General features: G+C 44.9%; 1 protein-coding gene, 1 long non-coding RNA gene and 2 other non-coding genes across 6 annotated transcripts in view; 3 read left to right on the top strand and 1 right to left on the bottom strand.

Moving 5' to 3' along the window:
* Window positions 1–14836, bottom strand: part of LOC130275671 (uncharacterized) — a 25630-nt gene extending 10794 nt beyond the window's left edge. The window contains exon 1 of the long non-coding RNA XR_008844865.1: window positions 14696–14836. This is a non-coding gene — a long non-coding RNA (uncharacterized LOC130275671). The remainder of the gene's footprint in view (window positions 1–14695) is intronic.
* Window positions 14737–24217, top strand: RPL3 (ribosomal protein L3). 3 transcript variants are annotated; one of them, XM_056523896.1, is made up of 9 exons: window positions 14737–14760; window positions 16664–16856; window positions 18577–18745; window positions 19340–19475; window positions 21990–22176; window positions 22437–22597; window positions 22680–22781; window positions 23446–23661; window positions 24092–24217. In XM_056523896.1, exons 1-9 carry the CDS (start codon window positions 14758–14760, stop codon window positions 24131–24133), a joined length of 1209 nt encoding a protein of 402 aa, XP_056379871.1. In that variant the 5' UTR covers window positions 14737–14757; the 3' UTR covers window positions 24134–24217. The 3 variants fall into 3 exon arrangements, with proteins under 3 accessions (XP_056379871.1, XP_056379869.1, XP_056379870.1); XM_056523894.1 differs by lacking the exon at window positions 14737–14760 and adding an exon at window positions 15080–15207; XM_056523895.1 differs by lacking the exon at window positions 14737–14760 and adding an exon at window positions 15100–15135.
* Window positions 22280–22373, top strand: LOC130277842 (small nucleolar RNA U83B). Its single transcript, XR_008845604.1, has one exon. It is a non-coding gene; the product is annotated as a small nucleolar RNA U83B (small nucleolar RNA).
* LOC130277843 (small nucleolar RNA U83B) lies at window positions 23099–23189 on the top strand. Its single transcript, XR_008845605.1, has one exon. It is a non-coding gene; the product is annotated as a small nucleolar RNA U83B (small nucleolar RNA).

Genomic DNA, 24217 nt, shown 5'->3' with positions numbered 1-24217 from the left:
GTGGACAGAGAAGAAAACGAAAAAGGACGACACTGATCAGAAAAAATGTTGATTGTGAGTCCTCAAATGTAACTGTAATCATTTATATGGTATACACATCCTTTGTACAGCTGGTGTCTATCTCTGTATGGCCCTGTATATAATCATTTATATGGTATACAGATCCTGTGTACTGCTGGTATCTACTGCTATATGGGAACTGTATGGGGGAATACTGGTGTGTGTATAGTGGTTTAATTCAGTACAGTATGTTGGTATTATCTAGTTATTGTGTGATGGCATATATTTCCTCCTTGTATACATGTATTATTGGTCATGGAAAATTATCTGACCTACGTTATATATATTTAATTGTATTTTGTATGTAGAAGTGGTGCATGAAGAGGGATTTGGGTAGAATAAAGGCAGGGCAGAGGTGTGGCCAGGGGCTGACTTTGGGCCCTTGCTTTATTTGGTCCGAGGGCCCTGAGTGTTGTCAGTCCGCCCCTGGATGAGAGATCAGAGGCATCTGACAACTACAGATACAACAGGTAGTCAGTTCCCACATCTTGCAAGTTCTGCCACTGGTGGGTGGGGGGGGGGGGCACCTATCATGCAGCAGATTATACTATACAGTGACACAATGAAGGGTGTGTGGCCCCCAGTCTTCTGATATGATTACGGGGCCCCAGTTACAAGAACAGGCCTCCAGAATTCTTATGAAACAGCAGTAGATACTTTTTGGAGATATTTCACAAATGAGGCGGCAGAGGTTGCTTTACCACTTGTTCTTAGGCTGCTTTCACACTATACTTTTGCTCCATTAAAAGATCCGCTATAAACTTCCGTTAGAAAACCCTTAAAAACAGCCGTTAAATGGCTAGGCCCACGGAGGTGACCAGTGACTTCAGAGACCTTATGGCTTGCTGGGACTGATAGTGGACTTGGACAATTTGGATGCAGGCAATGACTACTTGAGACAGGATGACTTGGACTGACTTGACTATGACAGACTATAACTAACTTCACCCCTTATGTAGCTTACCATTCTTTGACTTGACCTGTGGGGAAAGGACTTGAGAATCCGTGGCTGCTTGACTGACTTTATGCCTCCTCTGACCTCCAGACACACTCTAGCAGGACTGCAACTCAGCATACAAGAGAGAGCAGAGGCTCCACCCAGGGCTTATATGGGGTAGACTCTGAGGGGTCCCACATGTGATATCCCAGTATGGGATAAAGTCCTGTACAGTACTTAGGCCCTGTGAGGTTGAGTCCCTCTGTGTCCTAGGGGGCCTCCTGCAGTGTCTCCCCCATAGTAATCTATACGTATTGTATAGTGTTATGTGTGTTATGTATTAAGGACTTTTAAGGACCTTTGAGTTGTCACATAAAAATGAGTTCACATGATGTGTTTGTTACCCAGAGAGCACCAACTAACCACGTGACCTGCAGTTTGACCTATGGGCTTCTGGCTCAGCCCCCCTTTATAAGAGGGGCAGCCATTACAATCTCTCTCTTATAACTCCTGCTAAGGAACAGTAAAGACCAGATGTCTCAGAGCTAGTGTCCAGCACATCTGGAGGCCTCAAGCCACCTAAAGCCACATTTCAGTAAGTCAAGTCTATGTCTGCTGTCACTACCTACAACCCAGTCAAGTCTGAAGTCAAGTCTATTATAGTCTGCGTGGCTGAACTAAAGTCTATCAAAGTCACCACAAGACCCAGCAAGCTGCGAGGTCCTTCTGTGTTACTGGCCACCTCTCTGGGATCCTGGCCTAGCTGTAAAGACTATTTTCATCTGTCTACCTCAGTAATGCTACCGTTAACCCTAACCTGATCTTGGACTATTATTGCACTGCCTAACATTGGGATAGCGGTACTACCGTTCGGGTGGTTACCAGGAAAACTACGCCGTGGCGTCACGAACATTTAGGGTTTAAGAACACCTTGCCCCTGGGCTACAACACCTGCCCCATCCACAACACCTTCACACCCCAAGACACCCCGTGGCTTTGCCATAACTTTGGCATCATGAACAGGATTCTGGTGTGTGACTTAGCCATAAAGCCGCAAGTCCTCCCCCCTAGTCTTAGTCTGAACTGTGTCCAAAGTAAATCGCATGCAGTTGCGAAAGAGTTTGCGCCAGAAAATTGTACAGGACTTTGTCATTGTAATGTGTTACTGCCATGGCGCTGTTAAAGTACATGGGGAGGTGAAGAAAACTGTGTTGTTCATTGTGGAAAAGTCTGTGAAAGTTAAGTTGACAATGTGCAAGATCAGAACGGAGGCCATGTTGTGCGCCTAAATATCTGTTGTACCTGCAAGGGTTAACCTGATGGTTAAGAAGCGTGTAAAAGGTTCCCACCAGAGCCAGCGTCCCCCCCTGGGCGTGGAGATCATATTGCCGTGTCCAGTCCGAGGTGGAACTTGAAGAGTCCACCCCTTGTTGCCAGGGGGGCGGACAAAGAGGATGCACCGCTGAGTCGCTTCCGGCCGGTGGCCATCTTGTCGGAGACCAGTATAAGAAGCGACACGGAGCCTGACCTCTTCAGTTTACTGGAAGCGCTGGCGAGGAGCAAGAGGATGGCAGAGTCGCAGCAATCCACGTGTGCCGAGAGTCCCAGGATGGAACCGGAGGATCGACTGATTGCTGTGGCTGCGGCAAAGGTGTTCCAGGAGTTATCAGATCGCCTGTACAAGCTCTCCATAAGAGCCGAAGATGCCCACCTGAAAGTGACCTTACCGGAGGACGATGGAGAGTTGGCCACAAACCCGGCTGAAGGTACGCCGGAGTCATCACGAGAGCTGTCACTGGTAAGGCTGTCACCACATCACCGGAATTGGGGATCCTGGGCTGAGATACAGTCGGAGGAGTCAGAAGTGAGTACCCGGCTGAGGCCGCGTTCTCTACCCCTCAATCTACCCCTAGTCCAGAGCCCGCATCCCTGGCCCAGCAGCCACCAGCACGTCCTCTGTCGCCACCATTACCCAGATGGCTATTTGGCGACATGCCCGTATTGATCCAGTACATGCGGGAACATCTCCTTTCCTTGCAAGGTAAGCCCCTTCCCTCAGTTCCTCCGACCCAGTCCAAAAAGGCCAAAAGAGACGCTGAGGTTGCCACAATTGTGTAGGAACTGAGGGCCCAGAGATTAGAAAGATACGGGCCTAAGCCTTTGCCGTTCGAGATATGTCAGAAACAGCAGCAGTACACCAAAGAGTTGGAGGCCCTCTACATACAAAAGTTAGAGCACCTGGAGTGCCATCGTGCCACTGTAGTCCAGTTCAACAAAGTGAGGAGGTTTGGCACCGTTATTGACTGTCACCACGGGGGCATCCTCCTAGTGAACAGGAGAGCAGTGCAGAGGGACTATCTCCCCCCAGAAATGCATTCTCTCAAGAGCAGGGAGATTGTGGAATATACCCCTGTGCAAAGCCTGTGAGGTGAATGGGCAGCCGCTGTCACCAGGCCTAAGAACCCTACACAGATTCCTTTTGCCTATTTCCCCTCTGAAGATTGGTCTTCTACCTCCAAGTGTCAAGAGAGAAGTTGTCCAGGAGGAGTATCCCCATCCACCCGCAATGGATCATAAGTATCTACGTCAAAGCTCCTTTACAAATGTGCCCGGGCCTGCTCCTAGGGGTGAGGAGGTTTGGCCTGACCGTCGGGCACCAACAGAAGTACCCAGGCCTGCTCCTGCCGTTGAGGAGGTGTGGTCTAAAAAGCAGGTACCTACAAAATTGCCTCGGCCTGGTCCAGCAGTTGCGGAAGTTTGGCCGGATCAGCAGGCACCAGCCAGTCATCCCCCAGTGGAGCAAGCTGCTGCGGTGCAAGTGGTAGTGACAGTCAGTCCGAATATCACTGACTCCCGTTTGTCCCATGTTTCATGGAACACTCATGTTGGCCCCATGTGGGGAGCCCAGTCTCATAAACCTAGATTCATATCCCAACCTAGGGCCCAGTCCGACAGGCGAGGCTGGGAAATAAAGTTGTCAAAGTAACTTGTGTACAGTAAAATTCACCAGACTTGGTTGTATGACTAACTGACTTGTATGTGCAAGCACAAACTTTTTGTTGTTTCAGGTTCTACAATAACGTTCAAGCACAGTCGTCAAGAACTCCTCAAGAAAAGTTTTTTCAGTAACCAATCTTGTAAGTGTTGTGCCCGGCTTCTGCTGAGAGACTCCTTAGGTACAGGAGATTTGACCTGAGCTCTTAGTTAATGAACTCTATAGTGTATTCAGACTGCTAAGCAATACATGGAAAGTCGTGCAAATATTCCAAAGTAATATTTTTTTGTTGCTAATGTGTACAAGAAAAAAAAAAAAAAAAGGGTTACGGTCTTGTACTGAAATGTTTATGGTCATGCATTATAACTGCTATGGTCTAATAAAATGTATATACGTTGTTGTACAGGAAAAGTCATAGTGTACAGTGTTTTTTTAATGTCTGGTAGTTTTCTTACAGGGGTTGTCGTGAACCAATCGGGAGAAGCAACATTCCACCCCATCACCAGCATCAAGTACATTAAACATTAAAGTCGTGTGCTACACTTAGTCACCAGTACACATAAAAGTAATGTAACATAAAGTAAACCTGTTTCATGTAAACCTGTTTCACAGTAGGACTGTAACACTCACAACCACACAGTCCACACAAATGTCATATGTCATCGATGTCAAATGTGATATTTCTTGTGTCCTCGTGTTCAGGATGATTTGCTGGCCAGAAGGTATTCCTGTTATTCACAGAAGCATGTAATAAAAGTCAAAGGTAACAGAATGTCAAATTTTATCTACAAAGATAAGAAATATGTCTAGCATTAAATATAACTACTGTTCTGGGGAGAAGTGTGTAATGCCAAGGGACCCCAGTAACCAAAGCATTGGGCAGAGAGCCTCCGGCAACCTAATCCACCAAATGTCATGTCTAGTCTTGTATAAATTATTGTTATGCATAGTCAAATGTCATAATATGCATAGTCAACTGTCATAGTATATGTAGTCATAGTCCATAAGCCGTGTTATACCATAGTCATAGGTATGTAGTTATTCTCCTTTAAATGTAAGTCTACCAGAGCATGTTTGGACATTTATACAAAGACTCTATTGCATTATTAGTTTTCGTTAAACCACAGCCTGGAAATAGACATTATAATGGGTTATAATGCCCTAGAACTGCATTCGACCCCAAGGCCACTTCGACACTCAAAGCCTTACAGGACCATTCGTCGAGGAAGACTTCTGTTAAGTAGGGGGGTTTGTGATGTCCCAGTACGGGATAAAGTCCCGTACAGTACTTAGGCCCTGTCAGGTTGAGACCCTCTGTGTTCTAGGGGCCCTCCTGCAGTGTCTCCCCCATCGTAATCTATATCTAAAATATATAGTGTTATGTGTGTTATGTATTAAAGACCTTTGAGTTGTCACATGATAATGGGTTCACATGATGTTTGTTACCCAGAGAGCACCAGCTAAACAGGTGACCTGCAGCTTGACCTATGGGCTTCTAGCTTAGCCCCCCTTTATAAGAGGGGCAGCCATTACAATCTCTCTCTTCTCACTCCTGCTGAGGAACAGTAAAGACCAGACATCTCAGAGTTAGTGTCCAGCACATCTGGAGGCCTCAAGCCACCTACAGCCACATTCCAATAAGTCAAGTCTATGTCTGCTGTCACTACCTACAACCCAGTCAAGTCTAAAGTTAAGTCCAAAGTCAAGTCTATTATAGTCTGTGTTGCTGAACTAAAGTCTATCAAAGTCACCACAAGTCCCAGCAAGCTGCGAGGTCCTTCTGTGTTACTGGCCACCTCTTTGGGATCCTGGCCTAGCTGTAAAGACTATTTTCATCTGTCTACTTCAGTAAAGCTACCATTAACCCTAACCTGATTTTGGACTATTATTGCCCTGCCTAACATTGGGATAGCGGTACTACAGTTCGGGTGGTTATCGGAAACACCCTGGCATCATGAACATTTAGGGGTTAATAATACCTTGCCCCTGGGCTACAACTTCTGCCACATCCACAACACCTTCACACCCTGAGACACCCCGTGGCTTCGCCACACATTGGTCACCCTTAGGTCACATGGTCACTGATACCTCACTGGGTTACACTCACATGACAATAGGTTAATCACACGTCAACTATTCTTAAAGGCATAACACTTTAATATACAATACACAGCATAAAGATAACTGTACAAGGGGAACAGGTGCAAGGGGCCCAGGGGATACTGTAGGCAGGATGCCTGACAGGGCAGCAAGGGTACAGGGGTGCAAATCCTGTACTGGGCCACCACACATAGGATAAGCACCCTGGGGCCAATTAATTATTATGAACACACTGGGGCCAATGAATTATTATAAAAACACTGGGGCCAGTGAATTATTATAAACACACTGGGGCCAATGAATTATTATAAATATGCATGGGGGGCATACATTTGGGGGTCAAATTAGTAGTTTAAAAACCTCGCCAGGAGCCCTGAATGGCTCTTTGGTGCCGGCCATTCAGGGCACCCGGCAGGGAGTTTAAAAGTGAAAGTAAAAATACACCATACATCGCAGGGGAGCGGAGCATGCCACCCGCTCCCCTGTTTAATAACTTCTGATCGCATAGGGTCTCATAAGTGAGATCCAGTGCAATCAATCCCTCAGACCCTGTACTACAACCCCCATCTTGGAACAGAGTATGGGGGTAGTAGTACAAAAACTCAAGTAGCCTCCCCAGCCAGCGTAAGACTCCTGCAACCAGGGATCTACTATTCCCATCATGGAAACAAGTCTGTTCCATGATGGGAGTAATAGTAGTCCCGGCTGCGGGAGTCTGTAGGCTGAGGTGTTAAAACGGCCGTAAAATAATGGTATACTACGGATGTTATAAAGGGTCTTAACAGATGAATATGCCCGTTATTTTGACGGACTTTATTCAGCCGTTAGCACCAGTTATTTCCTCTGTTTTTTAATGATCCGTTAATACAGATAACGGATGTACAATAATGGGCGAATACACTGTAGTGTGAAAGCAGCCTTACTTGACTTCATGGACACATCATGGATGTCACATGACATTTCACCATACAGCTTCAGATGTGATAAAAAATAAAATGAACTCTTATTATTATTGGGTCAGATAAAGATTTTCTGGGGTGAGATCAGCACTGAGGTTATATGAGAGCCCTACAGGAAGATCTTCCATATAGCGGAAGGAGACTTGAAACCACTTTTTCTTGTGTATATGAAACCACTTTGCAATGTGTATACAACGAAAGAAGATCTTAAAGATGAAGGACATGGTTCACATAGAATGGTTGCTGGCATTTACCATTATTCAGGGTTTATCACATTTTACTGACTATGTTTTTATCCTTTTAGATTTTTTAGATGGGCTGTCGTGTTTGGTTGGTGAAGAACATCGTCTACGGGAGTCCATATGCTGCAAGAAATAGAGCTGCTGTCATGTGGCATCTTCTCCTTCCTGTCCTTAATGATGATTATTATTAATGGAGAACAGGGCGGCCATAAGTACATGATCTCATAATAGCTCTGTCGGAGGATGAGGACCCAGAACTGGTGGAAACATGTGACTATAGGGGGCCCTTGATATAGCACTTCCATCAAGGTAAATACAAGGCAGATCCTAAGAAAAACAATCGTCTTATGCTATAGAGCAGTGCTTCTTAATCTGTTAAGGACCAAGGGCGTACCTGTACGTCCGTGGGAATTTCAGTCCCTGCCGCGCGCCGGGCGGGGACCGGACAGGGGTGCCTGCTGATACTGATCAGCAGGCACCCCACGCAAAAGCCCAGGGGGGTCATCATGAATTCACATGTGCGATTTGCGCCGATACCGGGTCATACGGGTCTATGGTGACCCGGAAAATAAGGGGGATCGCGGTTGTCCAAGACACCTACGATCCCCCTAAAGAGATAGGAGTGAGGTGGCAGGGGTGCCACCCCTCCTATCCCTGCTATTGGTCGTATAGACGCGACGACCAATAGCAGATCGGGGGCGGGGGGGGGGGTTAACTTTCGGTTTACCCATTCTGCCCACCCAAAATAGGCAGGGCAGAACAGCAAAACTGAACAGGACCGGCGACGAAGTCCACTTACCCTGTGGGTGAGGCTGCGGGCGACGATCGGTGTCAGAGATCGGCCTGCGGCGATGTCGTGCGTTTGGCTCCCTGGATCCTACAGAAGCCGGTGAGTTGCCTAACAACACCTGGAGGTCTACAGTTTGAGAGCACTATATAGTGGTCTCAACTGTAACCCTCCAGATGTTGCAAAACTACAACTCCCAGCATGCCCAGACAGCTATTTGCTGTGTGGGCATGCTGGGATTTGCAGTTTTGCAACAGCTGGAGGGCTACAGTTTGGAGGTCACTGTGCAGTGATCCAACTGTGGCCCTCTAAATCTTGCAAAACTACAACTTCTAGCATGCCCAGAAAGCTATTTGCTGTGTGGGCATGCTGGGATTTGTAGTTTTGCAACATCTGGAGGGCCACAGTTTGGAGATCACTGTGCAGTGGTCTCAAACTGTAGCCCTCCAGATGATGCAAAACTGCAAATCCCAGCATGCCCAAACAGCAAACAGCTGTCTCAGCATGCTGGGAGTTTAGTTGTGTACCTCCAGCTGTTGCATAACTACATCTCCCAGCATGCACTTCGGCGATCAGTTCATGCTGGGAGTTGTAGTTTTGCAATAGCTGGAGGCACACTTGTTGGAAAATACTGAGTTAGGTAACAGAACCAAACTGAAGGTTTTCTAACCAGTGTGCCTCCAGCTGTTGCAAAAGTACAACTTCCAGCATGCACGGTCTGTCAGTACATGCTGGGAGTTGTAATTTTGAAACAGCTGGAGGTTTGCCCTCCCCCCCCCCATGTGAATGTACAGGGTACATTCACACGGCCAGGTTTACAGTAAGTTTCCTGCTTCAAGTATGAGCTGCAGCAAATTTTGCGCAGCAGCGCAAACTCCTAGCGGTAAACTCACCGTAACATGCAAGTGCGAATGTACCCTAAAAACACTACACTACTCTACACTAACACATAATAAAGGGTAAAACACTACATATACACCCCCTTACATTGCCCCCCCCCAATAAAAATGAAAAACGTATTGTACGGCAGTGTTTCCAAAACGTCTCCAGAGTCTCCAGCTGTTGCAAAACAACAACTCCCGGCATTTCCGGACAGCCACTGACTGTCCAGGCATTCTGGGAGTTTAGCAACAGCTGGAGGCACCCTGTTTGGGAATCACTGGCGTAGAATACCCCTATGTCCACCTCTATGCAATCCCTAATTTACTCCTCAAATGCACATGGCGCTCTCTCACTTCGGAGCCCTGTCGTATTTCAAGAAAACAGTTTAAGGCCACATATGGGGTATTTCCGTACTCGGGAGAAATTATACTACATACTTTTTCTCTTTTTCTCCTTTTACCCCTTATGAAAAGGAAAAGTTGGGGGTTACAATAGCCTGTCAGTGTAAAAAAAATTTTTTTACACTAACAAGCTCGTGTTGACCTTTACTTTGTATTTTCAAAAGAGGTAAAAGGAAAAAAAGACCCCCAATTTCTCCTGAGTAAGGAAATACCCCATATGTGAACGTAAAATGCTCTGCGGGTGCACAACAAGGCTCAGGAGAGACAGCACACTATGTACATTTGAGGCATAAAGTGGTGATTTGCACAGGGGTCGCTGATTTTACAGTGGTTCTGACATAAACGCAAAAAAATAAATACCCAAATCTGACCCCATTTTAGAAACTACACCCCTCACGGAACGTAAGAAGGGGTATAGTGAGCCTTAACACCCCACAGGTGTTTGACGAATTTTCATTAAAGTTGGATGGCAAAAAAAAATAATTCACTAAAATGCTGGTGTTACCCTAAATTTTTTATTTTCACAAGGGAAAATAGGAAAAAAGCCCCCCCAAAATTTGTAGCCCCATTTCTTTTGAGTAAGAACATACCCCATATGTGGATGTTAAGTGCTCTGCGGGCAAACTACAATGCTCAGAAGAGAGTGAGCGCCATTGGGATTTTGAAGGGAAAATTTGTCCCGAATTAAAGGCCATGTGTGTTCACAAAGCTCCCATAGGGCAAGAACAATGGACCCCCCACATGTGACCCCATTTTGTAATTTTTTATTTGCACAGCCCACTGTTCCAAAGATCTGTCAAAAGCCAGTGGGGTGTAAATACTCCCTGCACCCCTTATTAAATTCTGTAAGGGGCATAGTTTCCAAAATGGGGTCACATGTGGGGGGGGGGTCCACTGTTCTGGCACCACGGGGGACTTTGTAAATGCACATGGCCCCTGACTTCCATTCCAAACAAATTCCCTTTCCAAAAGCTAAATGGCGCTCCTTCTCTTCTGAGCATTGTAGTTCACCAGCAGAGCACTTGACGTCCACACATGGGGTATTTCCATACTCAGAAGAAATGGGGTTACAAATTTTGGGGGTAATTTTCTCCTATTACCCCTTGTAAAAATGAAAAATTTGGGGGAAAAATGCATTTTAGTGAAAAATTAATTTTTTTTTCATTTACACATCCAACTTTAACAAAAAGTCGTGAAATACTTGTGAGGTGTTTAGGCTCACTATACCCCTTGTTATGTTCCTTGAGGGGTGTAGTTTCCAAAATAGTATGCCATATTTTTTTTTTGCTGTTCTGGTACCATAGGGGCTTCCTAAATGCGACATGCCCCCCAAAAACTATTTCAGCAAAATGTACTTTCCAATAGCCAAATGTGACTCCTTCTCTTCTGAGCATTGTAGTTCGCCTGCAGAGCATGTTTATGTCCTAACATGGGGTATTTCCTTACTCAGAAGAGATGTGGTTACAAATTTTGGGGGCATTTTCTCCCATAACCCTTTATAAAAATGGTAAATTTGGGGAAAAACTGCACTTTAGTGAAAAAATTTTTTTTTCATTTACACATCCGACTTTAACAAAAAGTAATCAAACACCTGTGGGGTGTTAAGCCTCACTGGACCCCTTTTTACATGCCTTGAGGGGTGTAGTTTCCTTAATGGTATGCCATGTGGGGGTTTTCTGCTGTTCTGGCACCATAGGGGCTTCCTAAATGTGACATGCCCCCCAAAATTAATTTGAAAAAAACTCACTCTCCAAAATCCCATTGTCGCTCCCTTCCTTCTGAGCCTTCTACTGCGCTCGCCAAACACTTGACATACACATATGAGGTATTTCCTTACTAGAGAGAAATTGGGTTACAAATTTTGAGAGGATTTTTCTCCTTTTAAATCCTGTAAAAATTCAAAAACTGGGTCTACAAGAACATGCAAGTGTAAAAAATTAAGATTTTTAATTTTCTCCTTTGTTTTGCTGTTATTCCTGTGAAACACCTAAAGGGGTAACACACTTACTGAATTTCATTTTGAATACTTTGAGGGGTGCAGTTTTTATAATGGGGTAGTTTATGGGGTATTTCTAATAGGAAGGCCCTTCAAATCCACTTCAAACCTGAACTGGTCCATGGAAAATTCCGATTTTGAAAATTTTGTGAAAAATTTTAAAATTACTGATGAACTTTGAAGCCCTCTGATGTCTTCCAAAAGTAAAAACATGTCAACTTTATGATGCAAACATAAAGTATACATATTGGGGGACATGTATCAAAGATTTTACCCCTGTTTTGTGTGTATTTTTTTGCGCAAAATTTTGTGCAAGCCCTTTTTTTGGTGCATTTTTTTGCGCACGTTTTGGTAGAGCATGTCCTCCAGATGTGGCCGAATCGGGGTACCTTGGAGTGACATCTATAGTACGCATGGATTTATTAACTGCGTACTTTTCCTTTACACCAAAAATTTTGCCGCAAGAGCTGTTTTTTTGCGCAAATATACGCCATCTTGTACTTAACGTAGCAAGATGCTCTAAATCATCCATTCTATTTTCCAAAGAGTGGATTGAGGAGATTACTATATTTACCCTTAATTTATGAAGCTCATTGCGCTTGATTGATAAATTTAGCGCTTCTGCACATAATTTAGAATTCGGGAAAAGGGGTAAAATGCTTCTACCATACACAAATAATGATACATGTCCCCCCCTGTGTTTGTGAATCAAAATATAATTTATTTGGAATGTCTATTTTCCTTACAAGCAGAGAGATTAAAAGTTAGAAAAATGCTAAATTTTCAATTTTTTAATCAAATTTTGGAATTTTTCACCAAGAAATTATGCAAGTATCGACAAAATTTTACCACTAACATAAAGTAGAATATGTCACGAAAAAACAATCTCGGAATAAGAATGAAAGGTAAAAGCATCCCAGAGTTATTAATGCTTAAAGTGAAAGTGGTCAGATGTGCAAAAAACGCTCAGGTCCTACAGTGAAAATTGGCCTTGTCCTTAAAGGAAATCTGTCATCAGAATCACCCACACTAAACCTGTTACACAGGCTTGTAGTGCGGGTGATCCTGATTAAAAAGCTTCTTACCTCATTAAAAACTGTGGAGCGGTTCGCCAGATATCTTCATTTTTAGTTATATGGTATTCCCAGGCTTGGGGCTCAGTGGGAGGTCCGCAGCATCAGCACAGACTCGCTTACGTCATTTTCGCCGGGCGGAGCGGCTGCCCGGCTCATGAATATTCATGGCTGCCTCATCGCAGTCTTCCTCCTGGTGTAGGTCACGTGGGTAGCGCCGCGCATGCTCTGCGCGCCGTACACCCGGAAGCGGCATTCTCCTGAATATCTATCTATGCAGGAGAACGCCTCTTCCGGGTGTACGGCCCGTGGCGCATGCGCGGCGCTACCCACGTGACCTACACCAGGAGGAAGACTGCGATGAGGCAGCCATGAATATTCATGAGCCGGGCAGCCGGTACGCCTGGCGAAAATGACGTAAGCGAGTCCGTGCTGATGCTGCGGACCTCCCACTGAGTCCCAAGCCTGGGAATACCATATAACTAAGAATGAAGATATCTGGCGAACCGCTCCACAGTTTTTAATGAGGTAAGAAGCGTTTTAATCAGGATCACCCGTACTACAAGCCTGTGTAACAGGTTTAGTGAGGGTGATTCTGATCACAGATTTCCTTTAAGGGATTTAAGGGGTATACCAGCATTATACCTCTTAACCCCTATCCAAAGGATAAGGGATACGATGTCTGATCGCAGGGGTCCTGCCGCTGGGACCCCCGCGCTCTGGGTGCAGCCCCCGACATTCTGTGCCGGGCACTGCCTCCAAGACGTGACGTTACGGCCACGCCCCACCAGTGAAGTCACACCACACCCCCTCAATTCATGTCTATGGGAGGGGACATGATGGTCCAGGACGACCATTGTAAGCTGAAACCATTGTATGTTGAGACCAGAACTCTATGGAAACCTGGTAATTCCTTCTGAAGCCACCAAAATGTCATCCAAAAATAGGAAAATGTGAGGATTAAAGAAACATAAGTAGATAACTAATATAGATAAAGCAAATCCTTACATATAAAAGTAAGAAAGAGCTGCTGGGAACTGTAATCACGTCTAATTCAGTGTTAATTGGCTGTCTGGGCATGCTGAGAGTTGTAGTTTTGCAACAGCTGTAGACACCCTCGTTGGGAAACACTAGTCTATGTAGAGGACAAGAGCTTGGCAAGAGCGGGGGCCGAAAAACGTCACACTGCCACTCAGCCTATCGCTGGCCAAGTCGGGACTTCGCTGCGGCCGGTGATTGGCTGAGCGCAGTATGACTCGCTGGCAACCAGGAAGAGGATTGTAGAGGAGACCGGAGCGGGTTACCAGAGGCACTGGGGGAGAGAAGGAAGGTATGTACCTCTTTATTTTTTAACTGCTGGCAGTATGGAGTACAATTTTCCTATTCTGGAGTACTCCTTTAATATTTTTGCCAACTTAAAGGGGTTCTCCGCCCCTAGACAGCTGTCACGCCCCCTCCCATAGACTTGAATTGAGGGGCAGGGTGTGACATCACACGGGGGCGGAGTCGTGACATCACGATCTTCAGCCCCCGTGGTCGGGATGGACTTAGCGTGAGGACCTCCAGCAGTTCCGGAAGCCGCTACAGGTGGGTGCCGCATCGGAGATCCCGGGGGTCCCCAGCAGCGGGACCCCGGCGATCTGACATCTTATCCCCTATCCAAAGATGTCTAGGGGCGGAGTACCCCTTTAAGCTGCAGAAGCCAAAGTCAATGGGGCTTTTTTGCTAAATTTTTGAATGCAGTCTGACCTTCATAAAAAACGTATAAAGTTTTTATAATAGTGTAGCCAATACAAAATGTATGAGCACATGATTGCATACAGTTGTGTCTGTTTTTTGAGGCATACGTTTTCCTAAAAAAAAACTAAACAAAAACTGATTCAAAACAGTATGGCAAAATCGTGATGTGAATGTAGTAAAATGATAAATTCTCCCTCTCCACTTTCCCTTATGTATAAAACCAGCAGAGACCATAGCTGTGCAGCCCTGCTGTAATATAAGGCAGTGTTTTCCAACCAGGGTGCCCCCAGCTGTTGCAAAGCTACAACTACCAGCATGCCCGGACAGCCGAAGGCTGTCCGGGCATGCTGGGAGTTGTAGTTTTGCAACAGCTGTGGGCACCCTGGTTGGCAAACACTGATATAAAGAATATGACCAACATGATTCCCTAAAATACTCTCGTTATGTCAGCGATTGTATTATGTTACTTGCCAATAAAGTTTGAAGAAAAAAAAAAAAAAAAAATCTGTGGGCGTGTACTGACTTGCTATAAATAGCAAGGGCGCAGCCGCGTCTCTCTCTCTTCTAGTCCGGACAGGAAGCGGGATGGTGAGTGAGGCCTTTAGTCTATCTGTTCGCTGTACAGTCCATCCTGTTACCGGGCCACCCGTACGCTTCACCCTCGTCTGTCAGTGACCGGCACTTCCCCGGTGCCGCCTGTATTTCAGTTTCTGGCATTATCGTTGAGTGTCGCGGCCTGTGCCGGGTCCGCCGCCATGATCACGTGACTGCTCCTTTTGCCCTCACGAGACGCGTCCTGTCCGCGCGGCTGTTGTCTAGTAACCTTCCCCAGTGTGTACTGCGCTCTACTTCTCACTGACGTGCGCACTGCGGTACCGCTCATAGTGTGACTTGTCTCCTGTTGCCGTCAGCACAGTGCTAGGCCGGTGCCATCCATAAGTAATGACACGTGTAGCTTCTAGTGTACGGTCAGATCAGGCGCCATGTTTTAGGCTCTTTATGCAGCATTTAATGTTCCATAGGCTTCTATTACAGGTTATGTAGATATATATTGTCAGTGTTCACCTATATGACTTTAGTTAGGCTGGGTTAACATTGCTGAGAACACTGGGTCTGATTTCTCTCTCTCTCTCTCTCTATATCTATATATATATATATATATATATATATATATATATATATATATATATATATATATATATATATATATATATATATATATAATTATAAATTTTTATTTTTTTTTGCTGATTTGTCCCAAAAAATGGGGTTACTATCTGACCCCATTCACTTGCATGGGGTCCTTTTGGTAATCCAGTAATTGTACAGGTTTTTCTCTGCTAAACCCCCTTCCTTCTATCCGGATTGCCGACTGAACTCCTGAATAGTGGAGTCCGCAGGCAATGTGAACGAGGCCTTAGACTACACCTCCCAGTATACAAGCAGAGCTGCAGCCTATCCAAGCATGCTGGGAGTTGTAGTTCTGCATCAGCTGGTGAAACACTGGAGACTAGCGCTGTAGGTGTGCTTACTAGATATAATGCCTAGTTCCGTGCAATTACCGTACGGTATAAGTTTACTGGACATTAGGTGGGGCCCTTCGTACATCTTACTATTTATTGAAATGATGCAGTTTGTCATTTTGAATGTACAAATTAGGGCAAACATTAGAGCGGAGCTCAATGGTGCTGTCAATGTAGCCTTGGTCTAAAGCAGTGTTTCCCAATCAGGGTGCCACCAGTTGTTGCAAAACTACAACTCCCAGCATGCCCGGACAGCCTTTGGCTGTCCGGGCATGCTGGGAGTTGTAGTTTTGCTACAGCTGGAGGCACACTGGCTGGGAAACCGGTCTAAGGCTGGGTTCACACCATGTCTTCGCAATACAGTTCCCGTATACGTCTTCAATTTAAAAACCGTATGCACGGACTCTCCATTGAAAACCATATGCCAAAAGATGCGTCTGGTTGTGTCCGCTTTGCATCCTGTAGTTTTTTTTTTTTTTTTTTCCCGTGCACCCAAAACCGTAGCCTACCACTGTTTTTGGTCCAGGTGAAAAACCTGTATTGAAATGTATACTTTTTTTTTTAACATGGGAGTCAATGGGAACTGTACAGAACTGAGTGTACGGTTCCTTCTGGTTTTCACCATACGGTTTTTGACTTTGCAGTTTTTATTTTTTCTTGGAATTTCAAACAAGTTAAACTTTATCCATAATGGAGTGAAAACTTAAACATACTTTTTTTTTTTTTTTTTTTCTTAAACGGAGGCTACCAGACATTTTTCAAACCATATATGGCTTAGAATTTGTACAAGTTTTGATAGTTTAGTCCGGTTTTGAGGAATCCAAAACGTGGTGTGAACCCAGCTTAAAGAATAGATTGAGACAAATGTTATAAAGTGCTACAGCTGTATGGGGATTTACAGTAAATAAGTAACTCTTTTTTTTATAAATATAATTTTATTTTTATATTTTTTTTTCCCCCCCCTTCAGTCTCACAGAAAGTTCTCAGCTCCCAGGCACGGGTCCCTGGGCTTCCTGCCACGCAAGCGCTGCAAGAGACATCGTGGCAAGGTCAAGAGCTTCCCCAAGGATGACCCGACCAAACCAATCCATCTGACTGCCTTCTTGGGGTACAAGGCTGGCATGACCCACATTGTCAGAGAGGTGGACAGACCTGGCTCAAGTAAGTGGCCTTGGTATCTATAGGCGTGCAGCTATCACTGGTGTATGGGGACCTTAAGGGGGTACTCGTGACATCACGAGGGGGCGGTCCTGAACACCGAAGCCCGAATGCAACGTTCGGAACAATAAACTTCCGGAAGCAGGGCAGCGGAGTACCCCTTTAAAAGGTGTGCAGGATGTTGCTACCTTGCTTTGGTTGGTTATTTCCTTTAAAGATAAAGCTCTGGCAAATTTGACTGCCTGGCCCTTGTTGACATATGTAGTCAGGAGAACCTGGCACCCCTAGACAGTGTTTCCCAACCAGGGTGCCTCCAGCTGTTACAGAACTCCCAGCATGCTCGGACAGCCATAGGATGTCCAGGCATGCTGAGAGTTGGAGTTTTGAAATAGCTTGAGGCACCCCTGTTGGGGAATACTGCCCTAGACACATGGTCAACTGTAATCCGCTTTAATCATGAAGTAGATTGTTACCGTCGCCAGAATTCACAAACCTGTGGATGCATAGATTATCACTGGGGCTCTGACCAAGAAGACCACTAGCAATCTTAGAAGGGTCCTAGACTCCCATCAGAATGAAGAGCTTGTCATGTGTGTGCATTGCTGCTTCCTTCAGTGGGACTATTAAAGGGTTACTCCGGTGGAAAACTCTTTTTTTTTTTTTTTTTTTTTTTTAGATCAACTGGTGTCAAAGTCAGATTTGTAAATGACTTCTATTAAAAAATCTTTACCCTTCCAGTACTTTTTTTAGCAGCTGTATACTACAGAATTCTTTTTGAGCACTGTGGACAAGACAAGAGACTCAAAAATTCCTCTGTAGCATACAGCTGCTAAAAAGTACGGGAAGGGTAAGATTGTTCAGTAGAAGTAGTTTACAAATCTAGCAGCAGTCCTGTAGGTAATGAGTGCACGTGTCTGCTAGCTCACATACAGACTTCTGTGCTTTTGATCACTTGGGCTTCTGAGTGGTCAGACCCCCTGCCCCCTAAATCACCAGCAATCATACTCCAATTCCATAAGATATTATTGCTGCTGGCAGATCAGGAAATTCTTATACGGATGTGTCTTTAAAACGTTAGATATAGACTTCACCTTTCACAATATCCCTAAAAGGTGTCACTACTCTTAGGCAGGTGACTGTTATACAGATCAGATTTAAAGGGCTGCACATGATGAAACGTTTTCGACGGGCGGACTGAATGGCATCCTATGGTTGTCTCTGCTGAATGTCGATTGCTGACTGTAGCTCTTAATCTGTACACTTAGTACCTAAATTCATTTTATTCCGATTTTTATTGGTGATCACTAGAGATGAGCGAATTTACAGTAAATTCGATTTGTTACGAACTTCTCGGCTCGGCAGTTGATGACTTATCCTGCAAAAATTAGTTCAGCTTTCAGGTGCTCCGGTGGGCTGGAAAAGGTGGATACATTGCTAGGAAAGAGTCTCTTAGGACTGTATCCACCTTTTCCAGCCCACGGGAGCACCTGAAAGCTGAACTAATTTCTGCAGGATAAGTAATCAACTGCCGAGCCGAGAAGTTCGTGATGAATCGAATTTACTGTAAATTCGCTCATCTCTAGTGATCACACAAGATTGAGATTACCTGCTATATTTGACACTTGAGGCAACACTATTTCGAGATGCAAAATCCAGATAACTTTGTCATTTTTTTTTTTTTTTCCACCTAAAACCCTAATGTGTTTATTTTTTTTCTTTTCAGAGGTCAATAAGAAAGAAGTTGTGGAGGCTGTAACTGTGGTGGAGACTCCTCCCATGGTCATTGTTGGAATTGTGGGATACGTCCAGACTCCACGTGGTCTTCGCAGCTTCAAGACTGTCTTTGCTGAGCACATCAGTGATGAATGCAAGAGGCGCTTCTACAAGAACTGGTAAGGATGGCTGCTGGTTTGTTCTGGAATGTGGTGTTTAGTATAGTAACCAAACACGTTCATTGTCTCTACAGTAGTGTTTCCACAAGCAGGGTGCCTCCAGCTGTTGCAAAACTACAACTTCCAGCATGCACGGACAGCCTCTGGCTGTCCGTGCATGCTGGAAGTTGTAGTTTTGCAACAGCTGGAGGCACCCTGCTTGTGGAAACACTACTGTAGAAGAACATAATGATGCCATGCAGACAAGTAATAGTAACTATAATACATCAACATTTCACATAGAACAGTAAAGCCCCTAGTATATAGTCGGCCTAAAAGGCTTAATCAGTCTGATGCATTTTTTGCTTAATAGAATTTACTAACCTTTTCTGATTGGATACTAAATGTACCTGGAATAACATTGGCAGCTCCTCTCAGCTCTGGCCTTGCCTGCCTCTGTCTGATGAGCTCCAGGCTCCGCTTGCTGGCTGAAAATCTCCTTTGACGCCAAGCAATGAGCCAAACACTTGACATGGTCTGGTGCCTTCCGCTCTTGTCCCTTCATTGGGGCATGATGAAGGTCCGTTCCAATTATGCACGCTCTGCTTGTTGAAGGTATAAGTCCAAGAAGAAGGCCTTCACAAAGTACTGCAAGAAGTGGCAAGATGATGAAGGCAAGAAGCAGCTGGATAAAGACTTTGCTAGCATGAAGAAATACAGCCAGGTCATCAGGGTCATTGCCCACACACAGGTATGTGGTAGTCAAGCATTTTGGTGTGAATTGTTTCCTGCTGTTTGACTTTGATATAGGCACAATTACCATAAAACATGCCAATATACACCAGTTTGTTTTAAGAGAAACTGTTAAACATAATCCCAGCTTTAGTGACCTCCCTTACATGTGATCGTAGGTTGCTGTACCAGTGGCCCCCGGGTACATACACTTCTGTTTTGCAGGGTAAGCAGGCCTGATGTGCAACACTGACACAAATTTTGCTTGCCCCCCAAATGGTATTAAAGACAACTAAGAGCTATCAATCATGAACCATAAGATTTTTCAACTAAACTGGCAGCTGCAGGGATTATACAGCAAAAGCAAAGACCTCCCTTTGTAAGGGATGTATCTAAATATTTTAGTGATTGTCATTGCTTATGAACACTGACAAGTCTGGTTTTCTCTAGAGAAAATACCGTACGTTTTATGGTAAAATGAGGTTTCGTTACAAAGTAAAATTGGTCACGCAAATAACAAGCCCTTATATGGGTCTGTAGATGGAAATATTAGTTAATGATTTTTAGGGGTGTGAATCGCCAAGAATTTGGCGATTCGTTTCGAATCGCGATACCAGTGTGGCGATTCGATATATCGCGATACCGTCTAGGTGACGATACATCGCGATATAGCCCGATATATCGCCCACCTGGGAGCATTCATAGATCCCAATAGACGCGGCTGTCAGCTTTGACAGCGGCGATCTAGTACTCCGGTGCTCACTTTTCTCATGTTATCCCGTCCGGGCTGCAAAATAAAATAAAACGCACTTTATCTTACCTGCCAACGAGCCCCCGGAGCTCCGGTACAGGTGTTCGGTCCCCGGGCTGTATTCTTCTTACTTCCTGTTAGTCCGGCACGTCACATGGAGCTTCAGCCTATCACCAGCGGAGGCGGGACATCGCTGCGGCTGGTGATAGGCTGAAGCTCCATGTGACGTGCCGGACTAACAGGAAGTAAGAAGAATACAGCCCGGGGACCGAACACCTGTACCGGAGCTCCGGGGGCTCATTGGCAGGTAAGATAAAGTGCGTTTTATTTTGCAGCCTGGATAGGATAAAATGAGAAAAGTGCGCACCGGATACTCCTTTAATAGCCAGCCGCGGCGATTGCCGCATGCTGGCTATTAGCGGCGGCCCCCGGCTACTGAAATCAGCCGGGGGTCGCATAGTACGGAGTGGGCACGAGTCGGAGCCCGCTCCATAGCCGTGTCAGATCCGGCCTGCCCGGCTCCACAATTGTGGAACTTTTATCTCCTGATACCCGGGACATGACATGCTGTTCCGGGCGTCCGCAGATAAAAATTCCACATCCCTAAAAGAATCGATTCAAAAATATTTTGAATCGATTCTGTATCGGCAAATGAGAAAATCGCGATTATCGCGAGAATCGATTTTTTTTTTTTCTTACATCCCTAATGATTTTAGAAGGCGAGGAGGAATCGAACGCAAAAATTTGGCCTGGTCCTTAAGGTTAAAATGGGCTTGGTCCTTAAAGGAGTACTCCACTGCACACTTTTTTCATGTTATCCCGTCCGGGCTGCAAAATAAAAGAGAACACACTTTCTTTTACCTGCCAACGAGCCCCCGGTGCTCCGGTACAGGTGTTCGGTCCCCAGGCTGTATTCTTCTTACTTCCGGTTAGCCTGGCACGTCACACGGAGCTTCAGCCTATCGCCGGCCGCAGCGATGTCCTGCCTTGGCCAGTGATAGGCTGAAGCTCCGTGTGACGTGCCGGGCTAACCGGAAGTCAGAAGAATACAGCCCAGGGACCGAACACCTGTACCGGGGCTCGTTGGCAGGTAAGATAGTGTGTTTTCTTTTATTTTGCAGCCTGGACGGGATAACATGAAAAATGTGTGCACCGGACTACTCCTTTAAGGGGTTAAGTACATAACCATAAATGACAAAAGGGAAAAACAGCTCACCACCAGTCACAATAGGGTAAGTCCAAGGCACATGGCAAAGTGGAAGCACAAGTCAATGGGCCATATCCCAGACATTGAAGAGGTGTAGATCCAGCTACCAACAGTGAATTAAAATCTTCACTTTAATAGAAATCCATGTTAAAAGCGAAACAAGAGCAACATGTCACGAAGTGATAAACTCCACAGCATTTATCACTTTTACAGTGACATGTTGCTCTTGTTTTGCCTTTAATATGATTTTCTATTAAAGTTAAGATTTTAATTCACTGTTGGTAGCTGGATCTACAGTTTCTACTACATAACCATAAAGCCTGTCCTGGTGAAGGGCTTCTTATGAACACATCTTTGCTATTACATTTCAGCTATTCAGTTGTGAATATAATAAAAGGAAGGATTTAGCATCAGGTCTTGTTGGGCAGACTGAATGATGAGACTCTCGACGGGCGGACAGATGATTGTGATGCAATCTATGCTGAATGTCGATTTTCTGACTTGTGCTCCTGTTCAGAATTATTTGAAATTGACCAAATTTGTGTAGTCTAAATATGTAAGCTTTCTATTTTAAGATGCGCCTGCTCCCTCTGCGTCAGAAGAAATCTCATCTTATGGAGATCCAGGTGAATGGAGGAACCATTGCAGAGAAGGTGGACTGGGCTCGTGAGAAGCTGGAGCAGCAGGTGGCAGTGTCTGGAGTTTTTGGTCAGGATGAAATGATTGATGTCATTGGAGTCACAAAGGGAAAAGGCTACAAAGGTAAGGCTGGAGGTGGTTAGTGTAATGTCACTTATTTCAAATGAAGAAAGCCAGGGATTTCCTTCAAGGTCAGCAGCCCTTGTATAAATGAATACATGTTTAGTCTGTTCGGTGATGAAGTCATGGAATACGCACTGGGCACAGTGCCTGATAAATACTGAAGAATTGTTCCATGCTGCCTTCCTTCTGAGAACAAGCTGTAGTAAAGTTATGAAATAAAACCTGCATTTTTCTTTGCTAATCTGTGTATTCCCACCCAGGTGTGACCAGCCGTTGGCATACAAAGAAGCTGCCACGCAAGACTCACAGAGGTTTGCGAAAGGTTGCTTGTATTGGAGCTTGGCATCCTGCCCGTGTGGCCTTCTCTGTGGCTCGTGCTGGCCAGAAAGGTTATCACCACCGCACGGAGATCAACAAGAAGGTATGTACAGCTGCAGTCAGGCTTTGTTTAGTAGGTTCTTTTAAGCAATGCACACTTACATTTTTTTTTTTTTCCCCCTCAGATCTACAAGATTGGACAGGGATACCACTCAAAGGATGGTAAACTTGTGAAGAACAATGCTTCCACTGACTATGATCTGTCAGACAAGAGCATCAACCCATTGGTAAGTTCACTTTGGTGCTGAAATTTTGTCACATCAGATGGCTCCTATAGTCATTAAAACTACTTGTCAATCAGACATTATCAGTTGATTGCATCGGGTCTCCTGAGACTTGCCGCAATTGTAACTTATTAGCCCAGGAATCGGGTGGCATTGTGCTCTGGTCACTGGGTGATCAGCAAATTTCTCTGCATAGATTTCTATACAGAGAAATGAAGGGCTCTTTCAGTCAGGGAGCAAATTGCAATTCCATTGGGCTACAAAAATACAATTTAGTAAGTTGGCTTTCCATAGGTCCAAGACCCTCTAGTCCTGAGCTCCTAGTTCTATGATGAAGCAATGGAAATCGCACTAGACAGTGCATGAAATGCATGATTATAATCTCCATGCTGCCTTCCTTCTGAGGACTCTGCTCAGTGCTTGCTTAATCTGCGTATTGCCTTTGCCTTTTTTCTGGAGGTTTCTGGTAGTAATGTACAGCAATATTTAGGAGACTAAATATGGTTGAACTAATAAAGCCTAACTACTCAATGAGGCCAGTCCCAATGGTGGACACTGTTTAAATCTGAGTAAAGGGAAGTTCTCAATCTTTCCACTATCTGAGAAGGTGTTTGTACCATACTCCAATGTGTTATCACAATTAGTCAATCTTCACCTTTTTTCTTAGGGTGGCTTTGTTCATTATGGAGAAGTGAAAAATGACTTCATCATGCTGAAGGGCTGTGTTATTGGGACCAAGAAAAGAGTTCTCACCCTGCGCAAGTCCCTCCTTGTGCAGACCAGTCGTCGTGCATTGGAAAAGATCGACCTGAAGTTTATTGACACAACCTCCAAATTCGGACATGGACGTTTCCAGACAGCAGAAGAAAAGAAGGCTTTCATGGTATGAGATTCTGGATTTTCTTGTAGAATTCTACGGTAACATAGCTAAAATGCTGGGTAGGCTTTGATTTTCGTGGTTTTATAGTACAGGAATGTAAACTTCTAGGAGTTGTTGGCATTTGTCTGGCCTTTTGTCTAGTAATGTGGCATACCCTTAAAGCTCTGTATGCCTGTTAGGTAGACACCCTAAATAGTTATTCCTTTCCAACCTCCTTGCCTAAGCATTTAAGTGTTCTTTATAGGAAGGGGCAGTAAGCTGCTGCTCTTGGGCCACCCCATATGTTAGATGGACAATTCTGTATTTCAGCTTTTCTGGCCCACATTAATCTAGGGAACAGTATATCGGTATTGGGCCTAAGCGATAAGCCAGGGGTTAAATTGTCAGTCTAAATAGGGTTCTCTTGTACTAACCTAAAGTCTTTGTCTTACAGGGTCCACTCAAGAAAGACCGTCTGGCAAAGGAGGAAGCATAAATCTGACTACATCTGGTCCCATTTACCACCTGGGCTACAATGTGGCGCTGATGCTTTCCTCAATAAATTCTATTAAAGAAACAA

The sequence above is a fragment of the Hyla sarda genome, chromosome 6, assembly GCF_029499605.1.
Source record: "Hyla sarda isolate aHylSar1 chromosome 6, aHylSar1.hap1, whole genome shotgun sequence".
In the NCBI taxonomy this organism is placed as follows: domain Eukaryota; kingdom Metazoa; phylum Chordata; class Amphibia; order Anura; family Hylidae; genus Hyla; species Hyla sarda.
This window is presented reverse-complemented; position numbering and strand designations above follow the sequence as displayed.